Source organism: Phodopus roborovskii, unplaced genomic scaffold (genome assembly GCF_943737965.1).
Source record: "Phodopus roborovskii unplaced genomic scaffold, PHOROB, whole genome shotgun sequence".
NCBI classification, from domain to species: Eukaryota; Metazoa; Chordata; class Mammalia; order Rodentia; family Cricetidae; genus Phodopus; species Phodopus roborovskii.
The window spans coordinates 1792776-1820189 of record NW_026126618.1 but is presented as its reverse complement, the minus strand read 5'-3'; the positions used below and the strand labels follow the sequence as shown (position 1 = coordinate 1820189).

The following is a 27414-nucleotide window of genomic DNA, read 5'->3' as shown; positions in this document are numbered from 1 at the left end:
AGTAACTATAGACAGATATAAATGTGCCCTTCTGTGAATTAATAAATATATCTAACTTTTCACCCCCATCTGGGAGCAATAAGAGAGACACATTGTAAAAGTCATGAATATACCCGTGCTAAAATCTGAGCTTCTAATTAGTATCTTCCAACAAAGGTACTGTATCACTGGAAGAAATCATAGATTCCAGGACTAATGAAGAACATCTTCGAATACTAAAATCAAGAAAATGGTCAGATAATGCTTCCATGAAGGCATCTGAAAAGGCCTGCTGTTGACTAGCACAATTTACATGTCAAAAGTAACATATAACAGCTCTATAACATATAATAAAATAGTAACCCGTGTGTTCCATTTAATACAAAATTTTTAAGGAAAGAGATAGTTACATAGTTTAAAAGCACATCACTAGATGGTTATTGGAAGGGAAAAGAGTAACTGTATAAACGGAAGTCTGACAGTATCCACCATAAACAAATGTTTAAAGTCATCATGACCACAGCAAATGGAACCACGTGCCACCCAACAGGAAGCAACGGAAAGGGCACAGTATCCCTTCGTGACACCCCTGTCAAAGATCCAGAGCCCTACTCTAGTCACGAGAGGACATCAAATCAACTCCAAACAGATGCAAGTGTATAAAATAACTGGTTCATAATCACTATAGAATGTCAAAAAGAGATGTCTCCGCAGGTAAAAACACATGTGGCCAAGCCTGATGACCTGAGCCCGATCCCTGGAAAACTAAATAATCAACTGCATCATGTTTTTCTATGATCTCCACACACATATGGTGTGCATGCACACGCGCACACGCACGCGCGCGCACACACACACACACACATACACACACACACACACACACACGGCGGGGGGGGCATAGTACAATGAAAACATCCTAGAGTTTCCCACCAAATAAGTATATCATTAGGTTTATAATTATAAATGCTTCTTCACTTATTCTTTACACAGTCATGGATGCACACCACCACGTAAGCATTGTCCCCTTCCTATGTGACAGGCACTCTGAGGCTTGTTCTAAGCTACACTAATATCGTCTTATCCTTAGTAGATGTGTTCTAAAACATAGAATGCCCAAAATCTCAGACGGTACCAAATGTGCCTATGGTAAAACCTAATTTATAATTAAGGGGCAGGAAAAAATTGACAGTAACTGATTAAGTAGAATAATGATAGTTACTATAAAAGTTATTTAAAATTGATGAATTGTTTATTTCTGACTATCCCATCTATTATTTCCAAACCAAAGCTGGCCACAAATAACCTGAAACTATAGATAAGGCATGTGAGTTAATCCTGTAACTCAACAAGATATATATTATCATCTTTATCCTATGAATACAGAAACAAAAGCACAAAGAAGTTAAGTAATTAGAGCTATCCATTGAGTAGAAAGCTTACATTGAAAAACTGGAACTCAAGACTTATTCCATACCCCTACCATCCCCCCTTGTTACTGATTAAAATGTGTGCTAAGGTCCTAATTTAAAATGTCCCTCACACTGAAAAGCTTCTGTAATTACAAAATGGCAGCCTACAGAATGGGAAAGGTCTTCACCAACTTCCCATCTGATAGAGGGCTAATATCCAAAATATATGAAGAACTCATGAAACTAGATATTAACAAACTAAATAATCCAATAAAAAAAATAGAGAACATATCCCGAGAATTCTCAACAGAAAAATCCCAAGTGAATGAGAAGCAGTTAAGATGTTCAACATCCTTAGCCATCAGGGAAATGCAAATCAAAACCACACTGAAAATCCATCTTACACCTGTCCGAATGGCTCAGATCAAAAAAAAAATACAAGTGACAGCTCATACTGCTGAGGATGTGGAGAAAGGGGAACACTCCTCCATTGCTGGTGGGAGTGCAAACTTGTACGGCCACTTTGGAAATCTATATAGTGGTTTCTCAGAAAACTGAAAATCAATCTACCTCAAGACCCAGCTATACCATTCTTGGGCATACACCCAGAGGATGCTCCATCATACTACAGAGACGCTAGCTCATAGCAGTTTTATTCATAATAGTCTGAAACTGGAAACAACCTACATGCCCTTCAACCTAAGAAAGGATTTTTTTAAAAATGTGGTACATTTATGCAATGAAGCATTACTCACTGTTAAAAAAAATTAACAATATGAAATCTGCAGGGGAATGGATGAAACTAGAAAATATCATCCTGAATGAGGTAACCCAGACCCAGAAAAACAAACATGTTATATGTTCATTTGTAAGTGCATATTAGCTGTAAAGTAAAGGATAACCATGCTACAATCATAGCCCCAGACTAAGTAACAAGGGGGGTCCAAGGGGAGAAGCCTGAATCTCCCTGGGGAGGGGAAATAGAATCGATTTTGAGGGCAGATTGGGGGCAGGTAAGGAAGGGAATAGGAGGGATGGGGAAGACAACTGGAATTGGGGGCATTTTGTGGGCGAGGTATATACTTAGTACAATGTAAGCTCCTAGGAATCTATGAGGTGACCTGTCGCGTCTACCTCGGCCAGCAAGGAAACACGACCACGACTCTTCTTCAAGCAGTTTATTCAGGAACCTTGTATATCAGCTTCTGCTTCCCCCAACCCCAGCAAGCCCTTAAATGTGCGCTCACTGCCCTATCAGCTCATGCCATCTGGCAATCCCGGATAGGCCACAGAAGGAGGAAGCGCACCAGATCCATCAAGCACTTCCAAATAAGGCTTGTTTACAGCTAAGCTCGGACTACCTGGCATCCAACCAGGTGCCATCTTGGGGCTGTGGCTTCCCACAGTGACCCTAGCAAAGTCTCCTAGTAATGGGGACTACAGAGCCTGAATGGGTCGTCTTCTGTAACAGGCAAGGCTTCCTGTGGATAGACTGGGACACAAACCCAGCCACAAAACCTTCAACCCACAATCTCCTGCCTACAAGATATATTGGTGCAAAACTTGATGGAGTGGCCAACCAATGACTTGGGCAGGTTCAGACCCATGCCTTGAGAGGGAGCTCATGCCTAACACTTCCTGGAGGGTCATGAACCAGAGGCTGGATAGCTCAGAGACCTAGGATAGAACCAGACACAACTAGCATTAAAAAATGAAATAATTCCTAATGGCACTCTGCTATACTTGTAGACCCAAGGCTAGCATATTTGTCATCACAGAGGCTTCATCCAGTACCTGATGGGAACAAAGGCAGAGATTCACAGCCAAACTTTAGGCAGAGCTAGGGGAGTCCTGTGGAAGAAGGAAGGAAGGACTACAGGAACCAGAGGGGTCAAGGACAACAGAAGAAAACCCACAGGCTTAACTGAGGCTCATAGGGGCTTGAAGGCCTTCCCCTGTAATCAGACTGATGATGACCATAACTGTCATCACAGAACCTTCATCCAGTAACTGATGGAAGCAGATGCAGAGATCCACAGCTAAGCACTTGTGTAACAAGTGGTTTTCCCGCCAGCCTGGTCCCAGAGCCACACCAGCCCCAAATAACACACAGAGACGCTGTATTAGATATAAAGCTGTTGGCCAGTTACTAGCATTTCTTATTGGCTAGCTCTGTTTTAAATATTAACCCATTTCTATCAATCTAAGTGTTTCCACATGGTCTTATCTTACCAAAGAGAGGGCCTGGAGTTCTGCTCTCTTGGTCCTACATGTTGAAACTCCTCCCTACCTCTTCCCGAAACCTTTCTCCTAGTCCCACCTAGCTTGCTTTCCAATTGGCCAACAGTGCTTTATTCATTAACCAATAAGGAAAACATATTTACAGAATGACATCTCCCATCACACTGGGCCAATCTCCCGGAATCCAGTAGAAGAGAGAGGACAGCAATAATATGAGCAAAGGGGTCAAGACCATGATGGGGAAACCCACAGAGACAGCTGACCCAAGCAAGTGGGCGCCCACTGACTCTGGACTGACAGCTGGGGAACCTGCATAGGACTGAACTCAGGCCTCTGAGTGTGAGTGACAGCTGTGTGGCTTGGGCAGTGTATGGGGGCATTGGCAGTGGGACCAGGATTTATCCCTAGTGCATGAACTGGCTTTGTGGAGCCCATACCCTATAGAGGAATGCTTTGCTCAGCCTAGATAGAGCTGGGAGGACCATAGTCCTACCTCAACATGATGTGACAGACTTTGTTGGTAAAGGGGGGTGGGGGGAGGGGCTGGAAGGAAAGGAAGGTGAAACTGTGGGTGGGTATAATATACGAGAGGAGAATGGGGTGGGGTGGGGGAGGTCCCTCACAGGCTAAGGCTTTGAACGGTTTATCCTAAGCTAGTGGCTCTGCTTTGGCAGGCTGTGGGACTTTTGGAAGGTGGGGCCCAGCTGATGGAAACTGGTTGCAGGGGTGGGGCCTTTAAATGCAAATCTGCCTCTGCTTCCAGCCTTGCTTCCTCGACTTTCTGATCAGCTACCATGTGAACAGCCAGCCTGTCTGTCTCCTCCCCTGCTGCCACAAAAGGAGTCAGTCCAGCATGCCCTTCCCCCGGGATGATGCACTGAAGCAGGAGGCTTCCACTCATACATTTCCTGTCAGTTGTAATAGCAACACAAAAGTAGCTAGCATGGGGTTATAGTCCTTGAGAGAATAAAAGCGAAATGGAGGAAAAAAATTGCTGAAACAGGATAAAACTTAATGTAGCTCTGTGTCTCTGGTAACAGCAGCCAGAGGATGCTCAGGAGTCAAGAAGCTCAGCAAACAGATGAAAGAGCACCCACCCAAAGAGGAGACGAGGAAGTTCTAAGAACACACTACCTGGCTCTCCACTTTGCTAGAGTTCCAGATCTACTGGCTTGAAAATGACAGATCAGAAAATGAAGACCTGCAAGCTCTGTGTCCTCCTTATTTGTGTGAGCAAGGAAAAAAGAAAAGTCAATGCCACTCATGTGGAGACACAAAGGAGAAACTTTTAAGCCATTTTTGAACACAACTGATGTTCAGTAACAGTAAAAACCCAAGAAAATCATGGATAAGGAAGAATCTTGGGAACCCTGCCCATCCTTGAGGACTTGCTTAGAGGTAAGTAATTCTTACAAAGGAAAGGGAGGGAGCTCTTTAATAGTGTAGACACTGGCAAGTTACCCATGCTCCAATAAATAACCCCTCATCCATCCATGCTCCTGTAAGAAACACCAATTAAACTCATATGTTCATTCTCGCACACTAAAAAGCCTTAATACAAAAAAAAAATGAAATTTTAATAGGACAATTGCATTGTTTTAAAGTAAAATGGTTCACAAAGAAATATTTTGAAACATCTTAATTTATTTAACATTCACTTTACTGTTTGGGTTTATCAAGGAAAAAAAACTCAAAGCAAAATATTGCTCTTATTGTGAAACTGTCAACAAAGAGAAACAACACTGAGAACTATGTTAGAATGGAGGTTTGCAGGAAAAGGACTATTTATACACTAAAGTGTATTGCTATTTTTATTCTTTAACCCAGGATACACAGTGGTCCTTATGTAACCAAGAAACAAAGCATCACATGAGAAAGACCTCTGAGGTCAGCAATGCCTGAATCTGAATCTCAGATCTTTTCTTTACTAACTATAACTTTGGGCAAATTACCCAACTTTCCTGATTTTCATCCCATGGATGAGGACAAGGTCAGTGATGATGTTATGGGGTTGTTATGAGGACCAGCTCTGTCTGGGGCACACACTCTGAGCAGCTCCACTTCCAGATGTATGTCCTAAAAACACATGAAGACAATCACAGCATTATATACGCAAAACACGTAGTCAAAACCTGACCAAGTCTCAAACGGTACAGGAACGCATAAGCAATAGTATAGACCTCAGATCACTGGACCCCAACTTTAGCACACACATGCAGTTATCTGGGGAAATCCGTTAAATGCATATTTACAGGTATTATACAAAGAAATTCTATGGATCTGGGTAAGATCCTGAAATGCATAAACAGCGAGTCCCTGAGGATTCTGAACTAGACAGCAAATAAAAATTATGATTATGAAGACTTGGTAATCACACGGGAGATATATGACACACTATTCAGTGAAAAATTCATAAACAAAAATTGAATGTCTTATGGAACACACTAAAGGGAGAAACCTTAGCAAAAAGATTGCAAGTAACTTTTAACTTTTACTCAAAGTTTTCAGAAAGTCTTGCTATTATCATAAGTGGATAACTAATACATTACATAAGAAAACCAAAAAAGTAATACATATCCATGGCCTCGAAGGTATGTGCAAACTCCTCAGGGAAACACCCCCAAATCCTTCCATCTCTACTTCTTGTCCATAGACCAAACCGCTCACAACGCTACAAATCACAGCCTCCCTTTCCACACACTGTTATTGGATATACCGCTTCTTCTGCTTAAGGCATCAACCTCCCCATCATGCCAGCCCAGTGAATTTCAATTCATCCTACAAGGCTCATGCAGCACCTGTCCTCAGATTCCCTGGGTACTCTTCCCTCACAAGTAAGAAGTCCTTCCTTGAACCAGTGTTCTGCAGCTCTGCTTGGCACTTCCACAGTGGCTTATATCCCAGTGGATGCTAACTCTTTATGACACTATCCCAGCAGTCTAGTAGCACTTGGACTTAGTAGGGAATGCCTCAATCAAGTTTAGGACCTACAAGACACCTGACCAATACCTGTCATTTGTTCTAAAAAGCCATGACTGATTGGTCAGGCTGACAGTATGTGCTTGGTTAAAAAGCAAACGTTTGGTCTAAGTGCATCCTAACGCATAGCAGTCTTAAAACTATCTTTTAAGTTCTAAGCAACAGTTTAAGCATTATTTTTAGTTTTCACATTTTCCTCTGACACTGTCCTCAATACCTTCCAGTCTTCAGAATGACAGACCAAGGAGAAATAATGCAGGACTCCATGACAGTTTACCAGAACAAAAACCATGACTCCCCACAAACACGCTGCTCTCTACTCTCAGAGCTCCACACTAGAAGGAAAACATCCATACAAAACAGAGATAATTCTGTAAGTAAATAAAGCAGTTCGGTGTCTTTGACATAGCTATGTAAGGCACAGATATTTCAAATGTAGATTAGCAAGATGTACCAAACAAAAACCCTAAATGGCTAAGAATAATTTAGGAAGAGAAATAGGATGAGTACAAAAGGAAAAAGGAATGGAGGGAAGGAGAGGGAGGAGAGAATGGAGGGAGGCAGGGAGGCAGGCAGGGAGGCAATCCCCCAAAAGATGCTAACTGGGATCCCAGGTAAAATCTCCAAATGCTTCTACTGTACAATGAAAGAAACTTGCAACATGAAATATTTTCAAATAAAAATAAATCTATCTGAAATATTTTTATTTGAGTCTCAAACCACATTAGGTATGAGGACTGTTACACAGTTTCGTCACCTATAACTATAGAGTAAGTGCATACATCTAGGGAATAACTTCTGCAAACTCTCAATAGTATACTGATACTCATATCTGAATATTAATTCAATTGAAATTTTAGGAGTGTATGTAGCTCAGTGGTAAAGTGCATGTTTAGTATGCTCTGTGTGTTTAAGCCCTAATCTCTCTCTCTCTCTCTCTCTCTCTCTCTCTCTCTCTCTCACACACACACACACACACACACACACACACACACACACACACACCAGTTCTAGGGATTAACTAAGCAGTAAAATTTTTAAGACATGTCTCCAATAAGCCCCTTTCCTCTTCAGTCTTATATAGAAAGATAATGAATTCTCCTATTTAACCCCCTCTTAGGAACAACGCCAAATCAATTCCATCAGTTTAGCCACAAAGCTTGACACCATAGTTATGTTCTGTGGTGTTGTCTTTGAGTGACAATAACAGAAGAGGTTTGGTTTTGTTGTTTTTTTTCCTTTTAAATGCTTTACCAATCAATCACATTTCACTGCCGTATAACTGTCAGCCCCCCCCCAAAAGCAGTGTGGGGTGAAGGTGAAGACAAGAAAATCACGGGGTGCTGGATCACAGGTTAAAGAAGATAAAACTAAGATGGGCAGGGCAGCGAAGAACCTGAAAGCACATTCCACACTCCTAACTTTAAAGGTCCAATATTTGTTGTTAATCTACTTCTCACAACACAGCCCAGCTCTACTGCTCACAAGATCTGCTTCCCTTCTGAGCCTGTTTACCTCTCAGTTGTGTTTCCAAACACTGACGGAATGCAATTACTCCGATATTCTATTTACAGTGCATCCTAAAGGGAAGCCAAATCGAGAACTCCAAGCAGGATCCTGAAACAAAAACTTCTGGAGGAGTGGACCTCCTTTGTGTATATGCCCAAAAGTGGTCTTACATGGTCTTGAGGGAGACTGATTCCTAACTTTCTGAGAAACCACCATATTGGTTTCCAAAGTGGCTGTACAAGTTTGCACTCACACCAGCAGTGGAGGAGTGTTCCTCTTTCTCCACCTCCTCTCCAGCATAAGCTGTCATTGGTGTTTTTGATCTTAGTCATTCGATCGGTGTAAGATGGAATCTCAGAGTTGTTTTGAATTGCATTTTCCTGATGACTAAGGATGTTGAGCATTTCCTTAAGTGCCTTTCTGCCATTTGAGATTCTTCTGTTGATAATTCTCTGTTCAAATCTGTACGCTGTCTTTTAACTGGATTATTTGATAGTTTGGTGTATAGTTTCTTGAGTTCTTTGTATATTTTGGAGATCAGCCCTCTGTCAGATGTGGGGTTGGTGAAGATCTTTTCCCAGTCTGTGGGCTGCCATTTTGTCTTGTTGACTGTGTCCTTTGTTTTACAGAAGCTTCTCAGTTTCAGAAGGTCCCATGTATTAATTGTTGCTCTCAATGTCTGTGTTACTGGTGTTATGTTCAGGAAGTGGTCTTCTATACCAATCCATTCAAGGGTACCTCCCACTTTCCCTTCTATGCAGTTCAGTGTGGATGGGTTTATGTTGAGGTCTTGGATCCATTTGCACTTGAGTTTTGTGAATGGCAATAGATATGGATCTATTTGCATTCTTCTACATGTCGACATCCAGTCTTACATTTGCTCAATTACATTCATAGCAGCATTATTTGTAATAGCCAGAACATGAAAACAACCTAGATGTCCCTTACCTGAAGAATGAATAAAGAAAATGTGGTACATTTACACAATGGAGTATTACTCAGCAGGAAAAAAAAATGGCATCTTTAAATTTGCAAGCAATGGACAGAACTAGGAAAAAAACATTCTGAGTGAAGTGACCCAGATCCAGAAAGACGAATACAATATGTACTCACTCGTAAGACACAGAGATCTATAACTAACCATTGGGCTGACCTTCCTGGAGTACAATCGAAGTGAGGGAGGAGTGATAATATGAACAAAGGAGTCGAGACCATGATGAGGAAACACAGAATCAGCTGACCTGAGCCACTGTCAACTGGGGAACGGGCACAGGACTGAACTGGAACCCCTGAATACAGCTGGCAATGGTGTGGCTTGGGCAGTATAAGAGCCCTCTGGCAGTGGGACTGAGCTCTAACTATAATGCATAAACTGACTTCCAGGAGCCATTCTCTGTGGAGAGATACCTTGCTCAGCCTAGACATGGGGAGGGAGGCCTTGGTTCTGCCTCAAAGAGGTGATGGGACAGCTTAGTTGACATCCTAGGGGAGGCCTCACCCTCTCCGAAGAGTGGATGCCAGGTGGGATGTGGGGAAGAAAGAGAGAACAGGAGGAGAGGAGGGAGGGGGAACTGGGATTGGAATGTCATAAATCAATAATCAATCAATCAATAAGAAACTGTTGGAGGAGCCATGAACACAGCTTTGTTCAGCTTGCCCTCTTATACAATACTGTTCAAGGCCACGTCCCTAGGAGTGTCACAGCCCACAGGGGGCTGGACCCTCCCACACCAGACAGTAATCAAGAAAGTGCCCCACAGACATGCCTACAGGTGACTCTAGATCATGCTAATTTGACAGAAAACTAATCAGCAACTTCTGCCTCCCTTTAGGAAAGGGACAGTTGGGATAGGGTGAGTCTGCAATCATTAGAAAAGAGTAGAAGATCCTTCATTTTCAAGAAGAAAGATATTCGAATAAGGAAAAATCTAGGAAATATGGCACTAGGGACAGAAATACCCAGAAGGCAGCAAGAGCTGAGGCTGCCCGTGTAGGCCCGAAGCCATCAGCAGAGCCTTGGTCTGCCTAGACAGTGACCAGTATGGGCAGACTGCCTCTGCCCGGGTAAGCAGAAGTAATTACCAGCTTTAAATAAACCTACTCTCCAGCACAACCGAATACAAATGAGGACAGCACGTGTGAATCAATGCCCCATTTTATAGTTAGACACATGAAGACACACCACTTAATAAGAAAGCTCTACTCAGAAGAAACAGATCTGGAGACCAACAACACTCTTTGGGCTCTGAAGCAGAAGAAAACAAAATGTATTCTTTAACCATACATTTTTGCCATTCTTCCTCAAATAATACGTTTCGAAGTTTCACTGAACTTTACAAAAGTGTGAAATTCACTTGTTGGCCTACTTATGTGAAGAAGAAAACTGAACTCTAGGGAAATTCCTAGAGATTAATTACACTGGAGATTCGTTAGGTCTGGTGGCATTGTGCTTCTGCACATCCGTGATGTCTGCATGACCTGGACACCACACACATAGAGAACGGAATGCAGATGAGCCTTTGTTGCAAACACCTGCGTCTTCAAACAAAAACCATACTCTCATACCAACATATGAGTAATAAAAATATCATATTTTAATTAACTAAAATAATTCCACAATATGCTCAAACTGGAAATCAAAGGCACGAAAGTGTAGTAAGTATTTTCCAGGTCTACAGATCGAAACTCATCCCTTTCTACCCTTCCATTTGCATTACCGTTGGCTTCGGTGCCTGGAATGTACTATAACAAGGTCTTAGAAAGACTTTTCCAAAATTACCACCAATGCAAAATAAACCATTTCAGCATTCCAGTGAACTAATCCGACTGTTGATGGTCCCCTAAGAAGTTAGAGGACACCCTGCTGAACACTGTACAGTTAGTTCCCCTTGATGTCAGTGCAGAGTCGCTCCCTCTGCCCATGCTGAGTAAGAAACCACTGAGATGCACATACACTAGGAACTGCAATGCAAAGCTATCCAGAAGCAAGGAGGACGGGCAAATGGCAGAACTCTTGCCCAGCATGTAGGAGGCTCTGGTTTTAAAACCCTGGCACCACAAGAAAGCAGAATGGAAAGACAGGATAACTAGCAGTCACTAAGCTAGCCATGCTAGTTTACGGCCATGTATCAGCCTCATCATTTTAAAGAGGAAGCTAAAAGCCCTGCTTTGTAGAGAAAGAGGTCAATACCAAAATTCCCTCTCCTCTCTCCTCACACTCCATCATGCAGCTGGCACAGTTCACTCTGGCAGACACTGCCAGAGTGAACATAATGGCGTAATCACCGCCTCAAACATCATTACTATCTAAAATAGATAGCCCACTCGCAACTTGACTATTTTTATAGATACAACATTTTTGTGAGGTTTAACTGCGCTGTTTGTGATTTATCCCACTTAAAAAAATGCAGCATCTCTGAAAGCAAGTTCCTTGTATCAGATTCCCAATAACCTAACTGGCCAAATAGTGTGAAAATTACAGGGTTGTTTTGTTTTGTTCTGTTCTATTTCTAGTTACCTCTTATATACATGTGCCTATCACCAAAATCTTCATGAACTGAATCCCAAATTTGAGAAATATAAAGTAGCTGATTGATATGTCCTTGGTGATCAGAAAATAGTTTCTTCCCACTTCTTACTTTTTCAATGGGGATCTTAAGAACAGGATCGTTTATGTTCAACAGTAATTACAAAATGTGCTACACCTAACACTCGACTCTTTGAAGAATTAAAAAAGAAAGGAAAAATATTTAGAGTACAGTTAAGGATTGTCTGGTTTAATAAGTGGAGATTGCAGGCTCTTAGCCAAAATCCATGACTTCGTTCACCCTGGGTTGTTGGCTAGCTTTCCAATACCAGGCATGATTTCCTTCTTACTGATTGGATCTAAAGCCGAATTAGAGAGCTGTTGGTTACAGCCAAAGCATGTGTTCCACTACTGCAAATCTTAGGGTCAATGCTGTCATTCATAGGTGTCATAGCTGTGTAGAACTGCTGATTGCTTCCCTCCTTTAGAAGGTGGCGTGGAACCTTCTGGTACCATGAAAACAAATCTTTAGGGACGAAGCATTCTGGTCAGTTCCAGCTCAGAGACCTCTGGATCTGAAGTGTGGGGTCTCTCCAGCAATGGGGACTCACCTTCTACCTCCTGGGAGGCAACAAGGGCAATAGCAATGGCCTGTTTGTTTTGCAAGTCTCTGACCAACTTAACAACTGACCAACAACTTAAAAGATGATTTCTCACCCCTGGTGTTAGGGCTTCTGCAAGTTGGTCTCTACTCTTGGGCATCATCACCCCAAATGAGAAAAAATTTCAAGCCATATAGGTATCTTTATATACAGACTTAGGTATATTATATAGTCTCACCAACATGACTGCCAAAACATGAGTTCAACAAGTACAACGACAATAGGCATGTCAAAGTAGAAGGGGGAAGACCTCAAACCTACACAAACAACTACAGGCAACTAAGGGATGCACAGAGTGAGAGGGCCAGTCTTCCCAGGGATGCTGAGAGAGAGAGAGGGCCAGTCTTCCCAGGGATGCTGAGACAGAGAGAGGGCCAGCCCAGGGAGGAGAGAGAGAGAGGGCCGTCTCCCCGGGAGCTGAGAGAGAGAGAGGGCCAGTCTTCCCAGGGATGCTGAGAGAGAGAGAGAGAGAGAGAGGGCCAGTCTTCCCAGGGATGCTGAGAGAGAGAGGGCCAGTCTTCCCAGGGATGCTGAGAGAGAGAGAGAGAGAGAGAGAGAGAGAGAGAGAGAGAGAGGGCCAGTCTTCCCAGGGATGCTGAGAGAGAGAGGGCCGGCCCCGGGATGCGAGAGAGAGAGAGAGAGAGAGAGAGAGAGAGAGAGAGAGAGGGCCAGTCTTCCCAGGGATGCTGAGAGGAGAGAGAGAGAGAGAGAGAGAGAGAGAGAGGGCCAGTCTTCCCAGGGATGCTGAGAGAGAGTGAGAGGGCCAGTCTTCCCAGGGATGCAGAGAGAGAGAGGGCCAGTCTTCCCAGGGGAGGGCTCACCAACTGTTATCTAATACTAAATGGTCAGCCCTGAAAGCATACATACAAGTAACATACCAACTGAGCATGTTATATTTTAAAATGTACATATGTGTGCATGTAACAACAATTAATGGCAAAGAGGCCATGAATTTGATCAGCAAGAAGGGCTTTGGGGGAGGACAAGAAAGGGAAGAGTGATGTATTATATTCTCAAGAAAATATGACTAAATAAATGTAAGGTATCGGCAAACTTTTATTGCTATATTAAAATAAAATAATTCTTAATGCCAGTGAAAAAATAACATACATTATAAATGAGGATAACTTTTATTTGAACTATAGGGTTGTATCCAAAAAGAGAGATATTTTAAAGGTGCTGTAGCTGTTTAGTGATGCATAAGCTTTAAAACAAAACTTTGTGTATACAAGCAGAATAGAAAAGGGGGAGGGGACCCAATGTGAGAACTCTGGTGAGTTCAGACTTCTCTAAGAATGAAATGAGGTGTTGAAAAACAATAAAATGAGAGGGAGGAAGGGTTACTTTTCCAGGGAAAAGGCTACTATCTCTTTCATCTAAGTTTGAAGAGCAGAGTGTGAGATTCACTAACGTAATCTTATGCTCTGACAATATAAACCCGTAGACATGGTTTTAGACCAGTGGTTCTCAACCTCTGGGTCATGACCCCTGGGGGGGGGGTCACATACCAGATATCCTGCATATCAGTTACTTACATTACAGCTCATAACAGTAGCAAAATTGCAATTATAAAGTAACAACAAAATGATTTTATAGCTGGGGTCGCAGCATTAAGGAGGCTGAGAAACACAGTTATAGATCATAATAGTTCTCTATATTATACTTGACAATACCAAGTATTGGTTCTTCCTAAGGCCTATCTTCTTCTGTCTTCCTGTTGAGGATCATTTCAAGCTAAAGGAGATAAATAGTTCACAAGAGACATTAGGCTGCTTTTAAAATGAGCAAATGTGAACCGTTGATATGGTTATGCCACAAAGTCTCACGATCTGAGTTCAACCCCATCGAACAGAGTTCTCAACCTTCCTAATGCTGCGACTCCCAAACACAGTTCCTCATATTGTGGTGACCCCCAACTATAACATTATTTTTGTTGCTACTTCATAACTGTAGTTTTACTACTGTTATGAATCATAGTGTAAATATCTGACACGGAGGACATCTGATTTTCAACCCCTGTGAAAGGACTGTTTGACAACCCCCTCCTAGGGGGTCACGACCCACAGGTTGAGAACCACTAGACCCACATGGTAGAAAGGAATAACTTCCTCAAATTATCCTCTGATCTCCACATACGTGCACCCATACAAGTACATGCACAATAAATAAATATAATTCAAATTTAAAGAAAAATAAGTGAGTGTTAGATATCCAGACTGGGAAGACTCAGATTCAAGTGGAAGAAATTTTCATCAAATCAGGAATCCCCAGTGGCTCCCTCCCCCAGAAACAAGCTACTATTAAATATGCTGATTTTGTTGGAATTTATAGTCATACAACTAAAGGAATAGCTCAAAGTAATGCCACAAACAAACTGACTGAATTTATAAAGACTGAGTAAAATGCTTAACAGTATTCTTACTGGCATAACAAAGAATCAACTGATCTATTGAGTGGCTCCAACGCAATCTATTGAGTGGCTACCCCCTTAAACTGTATAAGCTGAAAAGAGGTTCTCTGGGAAAATCTTACAGTGGGTTGGATTCCAGTCATAAAGCGTAATTATCCATTGGCAATGCAAAATTGAAAGTTCATATGCTGATATGCAGACTCAAGAGTCACAAAGACACACAGAAGTCGCAAATACAAGGTAAAACAAGATGAAATGCAATAAAGATAACAGATTTAACCAACACTTTCATAAATGTGGGAATTATGGCTTCCCAAGTTGTTAAAGGGAAAAACACTTGAAAGTTGTCACTGATAATATGAGCCAATACCAATTTCTTGGCTCAGAAACTTGACCTATAACAAGGTCTTGGAGCAGTAATACAGTGGTAATAATTTCACTGTATCATATTTTATTAGATGCCACCTATTTTCATTACATAATCCATGAAAGCACAGATTAAAAAAATAAAAATAACCCCAGGTCCCATCACTCAAAAATGAATACCACCTCCATTTTTGCATTACATATCTAGACATATTCATGTACGCAATAAGTCTTTGCAGTTATTTTTTCTTATGGAAGTAGATTCAAGCTATGAATACTGGTTGTAATCAGCGTATCAATCCCCACTCCATTCTACACTGAGTGACACCTGGTACACATTATTCAGTTCTTACCTTTTTGGTCATATTTCAAAAGGTCATTTTGAAACTTGAGAATATTCAAAGGAGGAAAAAAGGTAGCTAAAAACATGAAAGTGTACATTCTACCTCCTAAGCTCTACCGTCACATAACAGCTAAGGACAACAGTGGCTCTTCCATGAAAAGGAGCACATTTACAGGAAAACAACACAGTTAAGTGTGTGTCCCTGCAGATCTGCCTTGGCAGATGGATTCAGCAACTTTTGTATTGACCCACACAGCCAAGCTAGTACCTGCTGCTAGAAGTTACAGCAAAGTGGATTTCGGTTCAATAAAAAGTAGGATTTTTTTGTGATCACAGCTATCAAAAAAAGGACTAGAATAAACAGATGCCGGGTGCAGTGGAGTGTGTGATCTAGGCACTCAGGAGGCTGAGGCTGGAGGGTGCCGACTGAGTTCAGGATCAGCCTAAGGGAGAGAGCAAGAGCTTGCCTCAAAAGGCTGGGTCTAGTTACTGGGAATGTTAACAGTGCTTAAGATAACTAACTGGGGAGGGGTTTGGAGGAGGAAATCCCTACACCATGTAAGAACTGGGATGAAAGGCCTCCTTTGTGTTTGAAGATTCTGATCCCACTGATCAGAGTTCTGATCCCACTATGGTAACTTACTCCCAGTCTAGTAAATAAGGCCTTACGAAATTAATTTCACCAAATCTCATGTGCCTTGGAACGGCGTGAGGAATCCCAGCACTAACGATGAACACCTAAGTTTCCGATGCTTTTCATGCATTACTTTTTACATCGTTTAGTACTGTGAATAGACACTATTTCCACCACAGTATTTTCAGTGAGTGTGGCGTTCCATACTAATTTAAGGGCATTCATATGTCCACTAAAAACTGCAGGGTCATTCAAACACAGCTCCTCACGACATAGCCGCAGCTCACTGAGTAAATCTTCTTCAAAATTCTTATCTAATTAGGTCTCAAGCAAGCAGTCAATGGGTGGGTTTCCCCCCCCCCTTGGCAAAATAAATGCGTTATTTCCAGACTGTATTGTCGAAATTGACCACACATCTTAAACTTGGAAAACAAAATAAATTCATGAATATAACAGAAGACTCAATAAAGTAAACCCATGGCATTACTAATTAAGTAACCTTGCACAAGTTATTAATCTTTCTATGTCTCTTTAGTGAAATCTCTTTAGTCTCATCTGTGAAATGAGTATTGACCTCTGGATGAGATGTACAAGCATTTACCCCAGAGTCTGACATGATTGCTACACTACACAAGAAATAAAACACACAGAAAGACTTTACACTACACAAGTAATAAAGCAAGTAGGAAAAAACTGATTAACCTGTTCCACGATTCTCTCCAAAAATATTAAAATAATTTCAAAGTGTCATTATGTTTGCTGGAAAAGAGCATACCTCCCTCCATGCTTTAAGTTTCTGACTGGCAATCATTAATGAAATAAAGTGATAATCACAGAAAATGTGTCTTTGAAACTCCATGCAAAAGATCACCTAAATATAATTCAACTCCCATTTCTTGCTTGCTCTTGTTTTTTGTTTTGTTTTGTTTTTGGATGGGGGGGTTGTTGTGGGTGGGTTTTAATTTTTTTGTTTGTTGTTTGTTGTGGTGGTGGAGGTGGTTTTGGGTTTTTGGTTTTTAGAGGCAGGGTTTCTCTGTGTAACTGTCCTGGCTGTCCTGGAACTCACTTTGTAGACCAGACTGCCCTCAAACTCATAGAGATCCACCTGCCTCTGCCTCTGGAGTACTGGGATAAAAGACATGGGTCACCACCACCCAGCTCCAGTTCCTTAAAAGACATGTCTCAGTTGTTAATTCTGTGTGAGATAGGTAAATGCAAGTCTGAAAGGTACTGGTTATATTTGTGATTTTTACACTTTATTCAACAGCTCTCATGAATGTGCCCTGTGTCCCATGTGTGCTCCTCTAGAGACACCAGGACCAGCCAACAAAGCCATAAATAAAGAAAACTCATTCCAGCTGAACACTGTGAATCATGCTTTTGCTACTTAAGTATTTACTAGCATTAAATACTTGGTGTTTTATCCATAAAAATGTGTCATCTATTTTTATTTCAAAAATATCACAAATGAGGAACGTTCAAAAATACTATTTGCCTCAATGAAATTAACTAAATTTCTTATTACTAATAAATTCTCATTTTTCCAAAGAAACTAATCTTTGAGAAACTTGTTTTTAGCATACAGCCAGAATAATTTTTATAATTGATGGCTTGATGCCTTTGCAAATACACTTATTTCACTTATAACTTAAAACTTTAACTAAACTTCTTTTCTATAAACTACAGGTTTATATTGAAACCATAGTCTAAAATATGTATATTATCTATTGTGTTTGGAAATGAAAGAGAGTACACAGAATAGTCGTCTTTTCTAAGGGAAAAAGAAAACTCCTATAATCATTGTTCTGAAATGAAATTTCATTCCAATAGTGTCACTGCCAACAAGTATATATAATAGTATATGGATCTTTAAATCCCACCATTTTTCAATTATGTTTCATTTCACTCTAATATAAACTTTTCCTTTTCCCAATAGCCAGTATTATAATTAGTTCAACTGTCTGATCACAGCCTATGAATGAGAACCTGTGTATATAAAACATTTTCATGCAAAAGTTTGTATCAAAGACTTATCAAGCCCAGCACAAGGATTCAGAAAAGGGTTTCTCAACATGTGGGTCACAACCCCTTGGGAATCAAATGACCCTCTCACAGGGGCCTCCTACGACCATTAGAAAACAAATATTTACCTCACGACTCATAACAGCAGTGGAATTACAGCCATGAAGTAGCAACAGAAATAATTTTATGGTTAGGGTCACCACAATGTAAGGAACATTATTAAAGGGTCGCAGCATTAGGAAGGTTGAGGACCACTGGCTCAGAGGGTAAATGTACTTGCTCTCAAACCTGAGAACCTGTGTACCATTTCCTGAATCCACACGGCAGAGGGAGAGAACAGACTCTCTCAAGTTGTCCTCTGATTTCTGCATAGGCTACATGGCATGCACTGCACAGTGTACACACACTCTCTCTCTCTCTCTCTCTCACACACACACACACACACACACACAAACACACACTCAGTCACACACGAACACTGACACACACACATACACATGCAAACAAACACCCACACACACTCACAAACACCTACTCACACACTCATACACAAATACACACACACACTCATACACAAACACACACACACACTCATACTCACAAACACTCACACTCACACACACAGACTCCCCAAATAAATGTAATTATTTTTACTTTTTCATGAATATCATACAAAACACTTTTAAGCAAGAAAATCACTTTAGCTTTTAAAAATATAAATATCATGAGATGTTTTAAGGTAAAGATATGAGTGATGATAGAGGCTTCCAAAAATTTACGGGACAAACTGAATAACCACGACTTGAGAACTAAAGAGCTTTTCCTTAAATTTCATTTAGTGGGTGCCTTTCAGGTTTCATTTGTTCAGTTCAACTTTTAATAGTTCCTCCACCATGCAAATGAAACCAGCTATCTCTAACTTATGTCAGCTGAATAAAAAGACCCTGTTTTTTTTTTTTAATGTCACCTCAGAAAGGTTCTTTGAGCAACATTCATCATACCTGTCTTAAACGCCCCTACTGTATTCCACACACACATTCCCAAGCCGGACTTGGCTTCCTGCATCCTGAGTTTCACTCAGCTTGGTCAGGGTAACTAAAAGGACGGCTGAAGCTACCTAAGCTGCCTCGGGATGTACACACTCCACTCACTGACTGGCATGTCCTCAGAAGGTTCGCTGTCTTTGTTTTGTGGCATCATAACCCACCACCAATCCTTCTGCACGAGAAGGTAGCAGCTGTCCAAGGAGGCTGTAGCTTGGGCAAAATAACTGCGCGCACCCAACAGCCTCTCCTGTAAATAACTGAACAGTAGGGGTGGGCTTTACAGGTGCAAAGACCAACAGTAACGGACATGCCGATTTCCTTCTAGCAACACCAGTCCATGGACAAGTTGTGCACCAGAGCTCAGAGAAAAGTAGCTGATGGACGCATTGATGGAAAGCAATTTTAATATTACCCAGAGAGTCGAAAGCATCCTTCTAGCCAGGAAGCTCTTCCTCTCTCCACACATACGGTCTGTTTTCCTGCCTAATTTAAGAATGAATCGCTGACACCTCCAGGTGCAATACGCTGAGTAGAGGACATGCCCATTACAATGCTAACGAGGGTGCACACATACACACACGCACGCACGCACACACACACACACACATACACACACAAGTGGGTACCAGTTCTTACCTTAGCAGATTAGACAGGGGCAGAGGTCCGGATCCTCCGCCCAGGATCCCTCCTTTCCTGCCAGAGAGGAGTTTCTCCACCAGAGCCACATTGCCAGTGCGAGCAGCTTCCAGCAGCTCCTGGTCCTTCCCCATAGTCTCTCACGAGTCCCCTACAGAGTCCTTCCCCTGCTCCGGTCCTCCTCCGGGTCCACTCTCCAAAAGCCAGGGCCCTCCCCGCCCCACCCTAAGAGGATGCCAGGGCTTCGGCACGCTGAGATCCCCGCAGCCCCGCGCAGGGAGCAGCACGCCGTCCTGCTGTCTGTCACACGGCGCGGCTTCTACAATGGGGAGCAGCCCGTGTTTGGGTAGAGGGGCTGGCCGAGCGGCGACGCGCCCCCACAGCCACTCCCCTGCATCCCCGAGGCCTCCTTCCCGCGGGTGGGGTGCGAGCGGGTGGGGCCCGGGCCCGGGTGCCGCTGAGGAGCGGAAGGAGGACGCTGAGCTCTGAGGAAGATGCCAAGCAAGCACTGGGGAGGATGCTCCAGCGCCCAGAGGAGGATGCCGAGCACTGGGGAGGATGCTCCGCTCTGGGGAGAACCCGGAGCGCGCTGAGAAGCGGCCGGAGCACCGAGCCAAGCGCGTCCTCCCCGGAGCTGGAGCGCGGCGAGCGACAGCGGCGACGGCCCGTGCGCCCGCCCGAGTGGCCAGCCTGGACTCGCCTGGGTTCCACACCGGGCGGGCTCGGCGGTTCGGCGGCGGCTGCGGCGGCTGCGGCGGCTGCGGCCCGCGCCGGGGCTGTGCGGGCTGTGCGGGCTGTGCGGGCTGTGCGGGCGGGCGAACCGCAGCGGGTGCGGGCGGAGGGCGGCGGCGGCGGCGGCTCGGAGGCCCGGCGCGCGGGGGGCGTGTGCGCGCGGCAGGTGCGGCCCGGGCCCGCCGCGGGGCGGGGCGGGGGCGGGGCGGGGCGGGGCGGGGCGGCCAGCTCTGTGCCCGTGGGCGGGGCCCTCGCCGCTCCTCCTCCGTGCTCCCTCCGCCCTCCTCCCTCCTTCCCAGCTCTTCGCTCTGCTCCCTCTCCCTCCTCCCCTCCCTCCCTTCTGCTCACTTCTCCCGTCTCCTCGGAAGAGGTTTAACTGTGTGAGTACTGGAGATCACCCTGCTGGCTGCCGAGGCGCCTTCTGTGCCAGGAGCCCAGACTCTTGCACCACGCTTGAGGACAATTCCCCACCAGGAGGTGATGGAGGGCCTGACGCTTGGACAAGGCTCTTTTGCTTCTGTTTCTGCTCCAGTCCAGGATATTCATCCTGTTGCTTTACCTCCGGTGAGAGTCTGTGAAACCCACCCTTGGAACAGATCGAAGAGGTTTGTTTTATCCTCACCACTGAATGGTTTGTGACTTTTTAAAGTTTTTGTAAGTCTTTAATCAGCCTGAAGTTTAGTTGGGGTTTTGAGATCTGCTGACTTGTACAAACACCAGAAAAAGGTTCTCATTGAAAATAACTCCGCATCCACACTAGGAACAATATAAATGGGCATGGAGGAGAGAGCTGCTTTGATCTGCATACATCATCCGCAATTCATTGTGTATGGCTGGCTTGGTTTTGCTGGATGTTTTCCTGGCTCTTGGTAGAGAGAGAACACTTCTTTTCTTTTGAAACTTGCTGTGACCACTTGTGGTCGGATGGTGGGAACGGATGTGATAGGCGCTTTGCTTACAACACAGCGAGCTGGGTACTATTACTATATATTACTTTAGAACTGAAGTAGACAGCCCAGAAAAGACAAATTGCCACACAGGGTAATTGGCAGACAAAGTGGACCTGGAGCCAGTGAGTGGCCCAGCAGGTAAAGTGTGCTTATGTCAAGCATGGGGACCTGAGTTCAGCTTCAGGAACCCTCATAGTGAAAGCAGAAAATTGACTGCACCAAGCTGCCCTCTGGCCTCCACATACCATGGCACATGTTTACACACACACACACATACACACACACACACACACACTTAAAAATAAATCTTTAAACTGGGAGTGGTGGTGGCCCACACCTTTAATCCCAGCACTCAGGAGGCAGAGACAGGTGGATCTCTATGAGTCTGAGGCCAGCCTGATCTACAGAGTGAGTTCCAGGACAGATAGGGCTACACAGAGAAACCCTGTCTCAGAAGAAAAAGAGGAAGGGGAGGAGAAGAGGGAGAAGAAAAGAGAGAGAGAAGAAGAAATCTTTAAGATAAATAATAAACACAAAAATATTTAAGAACTGGAACCTAGAACTGTCTTAATCCAAATCCCAAATTCAGCCCCCATTGAACAGCAAGCAAATTACACAGATGATAATTCACAAACATTTAATGAGAGGTTACATGCCAGAAGCCATAGGTACTAAGTGTCTTCTATATTTTTATTCCAACACTCGCAGAAGTTCTGTAGACTATGTGAGACTATCATCTGTGCATTTTGCTTCTCCCTGGGGACAGAGGTACTAGTTTCACCCCTAAGGCTCAAAGTCATACAGCTGGAAAGTAAGGCAGGACAAGTCCAGGACTGTTTGCCATCTAGACCAAGGCTTTAAGTAAGCAATAGGGAAAATCAAAGGCAGTTGGAAATAAAAAAACAAAAATAAAATGTTTTTGTGTAGCTCAGTATTCTAAGATTTTGTTTCAATGGCTCAAAGTATTAATCTTTAGCCTCTCCTTGCAAATTTCCCAAAGAGCACAGAGTTTGACAAGTGTGATGTTTTGTTTTTTTTTACTTTTCGTTTTAAAATCTATTTTAATGAAAAGATGATATATAACCCTGACGTAATGGTACTAACAGAACAGTTCATGAAACAAGAAATGAGTAGCCACGGTTTGGATTTGAAAATAGTGTGGGGAAAAATCTTTTTTCTCCATTACAACTGTTGCCACTTAAGCAAAACAAACTTTTCCTAGAATATACTATAAGTATTTGTGGTGGTTTGAAAGAAAGTGACCCCCAAAGGGAGTGACACTATCAGCAGGCGTGGCCTTGTTAGAGGAAGTGTGTCACTGTGGGGGTGGGCTTTGAGGTCTCCTATGCTCAAGCTGCACCCAGTGTCACAGTCCTGCTGACTGTGGATCAAGATGTAGAGCTCCTTCTCCAGCACCATACCTGTCTGCACGCCCCCATGTCCCACCATGATGATAATGGACTAAACCTCTGACACTATAAGCCACCCAATTAAATGTTTTCCTTTTTAAAAAAAAAAAAAATCTCTGTGGCCATAGTGTCTCTTCAGAGCAATTGAAACCCTAACTAAAACAGTACTCAAATGAGCAAAGCTGAACTATCAGCCACTATTGAATCATGGATGAGTTAGTGTTTGGAGACTCCTGAGTCATCCTTATCAAAATCATGCAATTTCCAGAGGAGAAAACCATTAAAAATTATTTACTCTAAGGATCAGTTCTAAGTTCCAGGCACTCTGCGGACATATGATAGTCAAAGGCAATTTCTCTACTCTACACTTTTTATTTTAGTTAGTTCCTATTGAAGAGGATAAGGACTTCCATTTAATGAGAATAAACACAAAAATTAAAAGTAAACACATTATTCCAAAAATCTGAAGAGGCTAAATATCCAGAATTCATTAAATACCCAGATTTCATCAAACATTTTTGCATCTGTGAGTGATAGAAATAAGCAGTAAGTCTTGGGAACCAGCTAGGCGATCTGGATCTCAATTTGTTAGACAAGAATGTGGAGTTCATCTGTACTGACCTTCCCAATCCTAACAGGGTATTCCTATGATGAAGAGTGTAGATGTTCATTTCATCCTGATAACAAGACTGGGAACATGTCTCACAAAGAGAGTCCAAACAATGAACACAATGACAAATAGGAGGCTGGATGCCAAAGAAAACGTACTATTCTGCTTAGTGGTTCATAAGGCAGAAGAGGCAAGAGAAAAGGAAAACCAGAGTTGAACCAGAGTTGTATTTTGAAAGCAAAGCTACTTTCCCATTGGTAAAGCAGTCCCAGAGGATCTGAGTAGGAAAAGTAAAGTGCTTGTTGTCTCTTAGAAACAGAAGTTTCCTGTCCTCTGGGGAAAGCCAGTGAGAAGGAGTAGAGATTCCCCCAGAGCCCTCGTCTTCACATTCCGTCACCCTTCTTATAACCTGTGGCATTAACTCCCTCCCCTGTCGAAGACATGCTCCCTCTACACTATTGAGATCCTTTGAGATTCTGTGAACACTACATGTGACCCCACACATACTCACTGAAAATGTAGTGTAGTCTACAAAATGCTTATCACACTTAAAAGTCTCTAAAATTCCAATGGTTTTCCCCATCTTTTCATTTTTCTCCAGAGAAGCAGGTTGTGGTGGTCCACACCATCAATCTCAATAACCCAGCGTCAGGGGCAGGTGGATCTCTCAGTTTAAGGCTAGCCTTGCCTATAGAGTGGGTCCCAGGGCAGCCTGAGCTACTCAGAGGATTGTCCTGAGGAAATGCCAGGTACGCCTGAAAACCTGTTACACAGTACCTCAAAGAAGCAGCTGAGAAGACACATAGACACATAATTTAGCCTGGGCATATGATCACCCTAAAAGTTAATTCCAACCTTCCTTCTTTTACCCCATCAGCCAGCTACTGATCAATGTGGGCTGCGCAGTCTCTGTCGAACTGCTCAGCTCGCCTATTGTACCCGAAAAGTAGCCTTAGGAAATACTTTTGGGGGGGTGGTGTCAAGACAAGAGTTTCTCTGGGTATCTCTGGCTGTCCTGGAACTCATTCTGTAGACCAGGCTGGCTTTGACTGACAGAGATCCACCTGCCTCTGCCTGTCTAGTGCTGGGATTAAAGGCATGGGTCCTTAAGGCATACTTAAACAAATTAATACAGGTATAATCCAGTAAAAATTTTTCTTTATGTATGCTGATATGTGAATATTGTATCATTTTCATAGATTACAAAATAATTTTTCAACTGTTGAGAAATACAAAAGCCAGGCTAGAGAGATGGCTCAGTGGTTAAGAATACTTGCCACTCTCCCAGAGGACCCAAGTTCTAGTCCCAATACCCACATAGCAGATCACAGCTGTCTGTTGTAACTCTACTCCCAAGGGATTCAGTGCTGGCTTTCTGGCCATCACTGGTACTGCACACATGTGGTACACACACATTCAGGCAAAGCACCCATACAAATAAACAAAAAAAATGTTAATAGTGAAAAAAAAAAATCTTAGTTCTTTGGCTATAGAGACTGTCAATGGGATTGACCCATGTGCTATCATCTACAGATTTAATGATGACTTGATCTAAAGCCTGGCTAGAGAAGTACTTCTTCCTTTGAACTGATTGCTTAGAGGTGGGGGTATAGAGGAGAGAGGGAATAAATTGCCCCTTAAAGCCGTTTCTCCCACCCCAGGCTAGGCAGACAGGAAGTCTTCCCACCAGTAAATTATAACTCCTGTGTATCTGGAAATGGCTCTCAGGATCTCTCTCATTGCAATTTTACTGTATCTTTTTTTTTTATGCCCTCCTTATGCCCTCCCTTGCCACAATTCCAACAAGCATCTTGAAGTACCAAGCCATCTCAATTTATGAGGAGAGAGGTGGTGCTAGAATTATTGACCAAAGACATGGGGCCCCACAGGACTGAGATCCCAGCCTCTTGAGAGTGGGTACCAGCTACTTGGTGCTGAATCTGTGAGGGGAAGCAGTAACCATGGTTTAACTGCACTTTCTGAAATAAACTATCACTGCCCAGGTTAGGACATGCAGCTGGAGGAAGCAGTCTCCTTAAGTGCCCTCTGTCAGTGAATCCCAGCAGAACCAGGTGGCAAAACAGTGATGACCATTTGCAACACTTTGAAATACAGCACAGCCACACACCACATAACAGTCTCCTTCCGACGAAGCTTCCTATACATAGCAATGCTCTCATGGGCTCACGTTGCCTACTAATGTAGCTGTTACAGATTGTGTAGGCATGCTATGTAATGGTTACGCAACAGCAAAATTGCCTAACCACGCATTTCCCAGAATGCATCCCTGTCGTTAGCAACACATGACTACATGTGAGAATGGGTATAAAATTGAGAGGTAACAGTACAGGAATTGGCATAGCTGCCCCTGGAAATTGATTTCAACTCTTCATAGCATCGTTGCCACTTCTGAGCATTCCTAACTTTCTATTTGCATTCCTGAGACTCTTGGCCATCCTCCTCCACTCCTGAAATTCACAGCACTTTTGGATCATACTTCCTTCTCTAGGACAGAACACTACCTACCCCTTACTAGTTCTATGAGGAACCTAATCACTTTCAAAACACTTGAAGAGTGATACCTTTTCTTATAGGATTTCACTGAGCATCTGCAAAACTATTTATATTTCTCTTTATCCAGCACTTTCTTCATCACACTCTGCTATTGCCCAGAGGCTCTGGAGCCCAGCAGTTGACAGACCCTTGAAAATTGTGGTCCATTTGCAGCCCAACACATTCCAGCTGCTTCTGTTTCCATGGGGACATCCTTCTCATGACCTGTTGTTGCTGTTGATTTGTTTGTGACAAGATGTCATTGTGCAGCCCAGGATACCTCAAACTCTTAATCCTCCTCCCTCAGCCTCCTGACTGCTAGAATTGTAGGCTTACCACATTGTGCTCAGTTTCCTCCCAAAGTTTGGTGGGTACAATTTTCGTTATTAACAGGCTGGGTAGAGGTGGTGTTTATTTGCAGTTCCAGCACTCCAGAGGCAAAGGTAGGAAGATTGCCACAAGTTCAAGAACAGCCCGCACTGAGCACTATGATCTATCCCCACTGAAGCCATCAAGGGTAGACAGATGCACAGCAGACCAGCAACCCAGGAGGAGGAAGCCAGAGGGCTCATGGAAAATAACTTTGAATCACAGAGGGCTAAAGAAGTTAACACTTCCCACTCATGCTACTGCATCCAACATTGCTTTTTTTTTTTTTTTAAGAATAATATCTCTTCATGCTATATTGGACTTACCTACCACACAGAGAGAGAGAGACAGACACACACACACACACACACACAGAGAGAGAGAGAGGGGGGGGTGGATCTGAGACAAATTTGAAACTAGGGGGGAAAACAGCTTTCTAGTCTCTCACACAATTCATGTGTCCTTTTGCTGCCATTTTCCCTTTCCTTATTACCTAGTACTACCCTTTCTTGGTCTTTTCAAGTGTAACACTACACCTGAACTAGTAGCTGTTTACCTATAAGCATGCATACACTGTGTTTAGAGCTTGAATATGAGGGAAAGTTTGGGTAACCTCACCTAATATTATCCATTCTATGTCCATCCACCTCTCTGCATCTTTACATAACTTCTCTTCTTCTTCTTCTTCTTCTTCTTCTTCTTCTTCTTCTTCTTCTTCTTCTTCTTCTTCTTCTTCTCCTTCTCCTTCTCCTTCTCCTTCTCCTTCTCCTTCTTCTTCTCCTCCTCCTCCTCCTCCTTCTTCTCCTTCTTCTTTTTTCTTCTTTCTTCTTTCTCCTTTCTTCTTTCTTCTTCCGGAACTGTCATGTGCATATGCTGATTTGACTGATAGTGTCCTATAAAATTCTGTTCACATTTCTGCATTATTCTTTCGTTTGCTTTTTAAACGTGATGCTTTCCAGCAACGTGTCTTCGGGTACCTCCCATTCTTTCTCCCTCCTCCTTGTGTAGGTAGCTGTTGGACAGCTT

At 43.1% G+C, this 27414-nt stretch overlaps 1 protein-coding gene across 1 annotated transcript in view; it reads right to left on the bottom strand.

Annotated features, from left to right (window-relative positions):
• Positions 1-20267, bottom strand: part of Anks1b (ankyrin repeat and sterile alpha motif domain containing 1B) — an 878091-nt gene extending 857824 nt beyond the window's left edge. The window contains exon 1 of the mRNA XM_051206268.1: positions 19766-20267. Coding sequence (XP_051062225.1) covers positions 19766-19899 — 134 coding nt within the window. The 5' untranslated portion in view covers positions 19900-20267. The remainder of the gene's footprint in view (positions 1-19765) is intronic.
• Positions 20268-27414: the final 7147 nt, after the last annotated feature.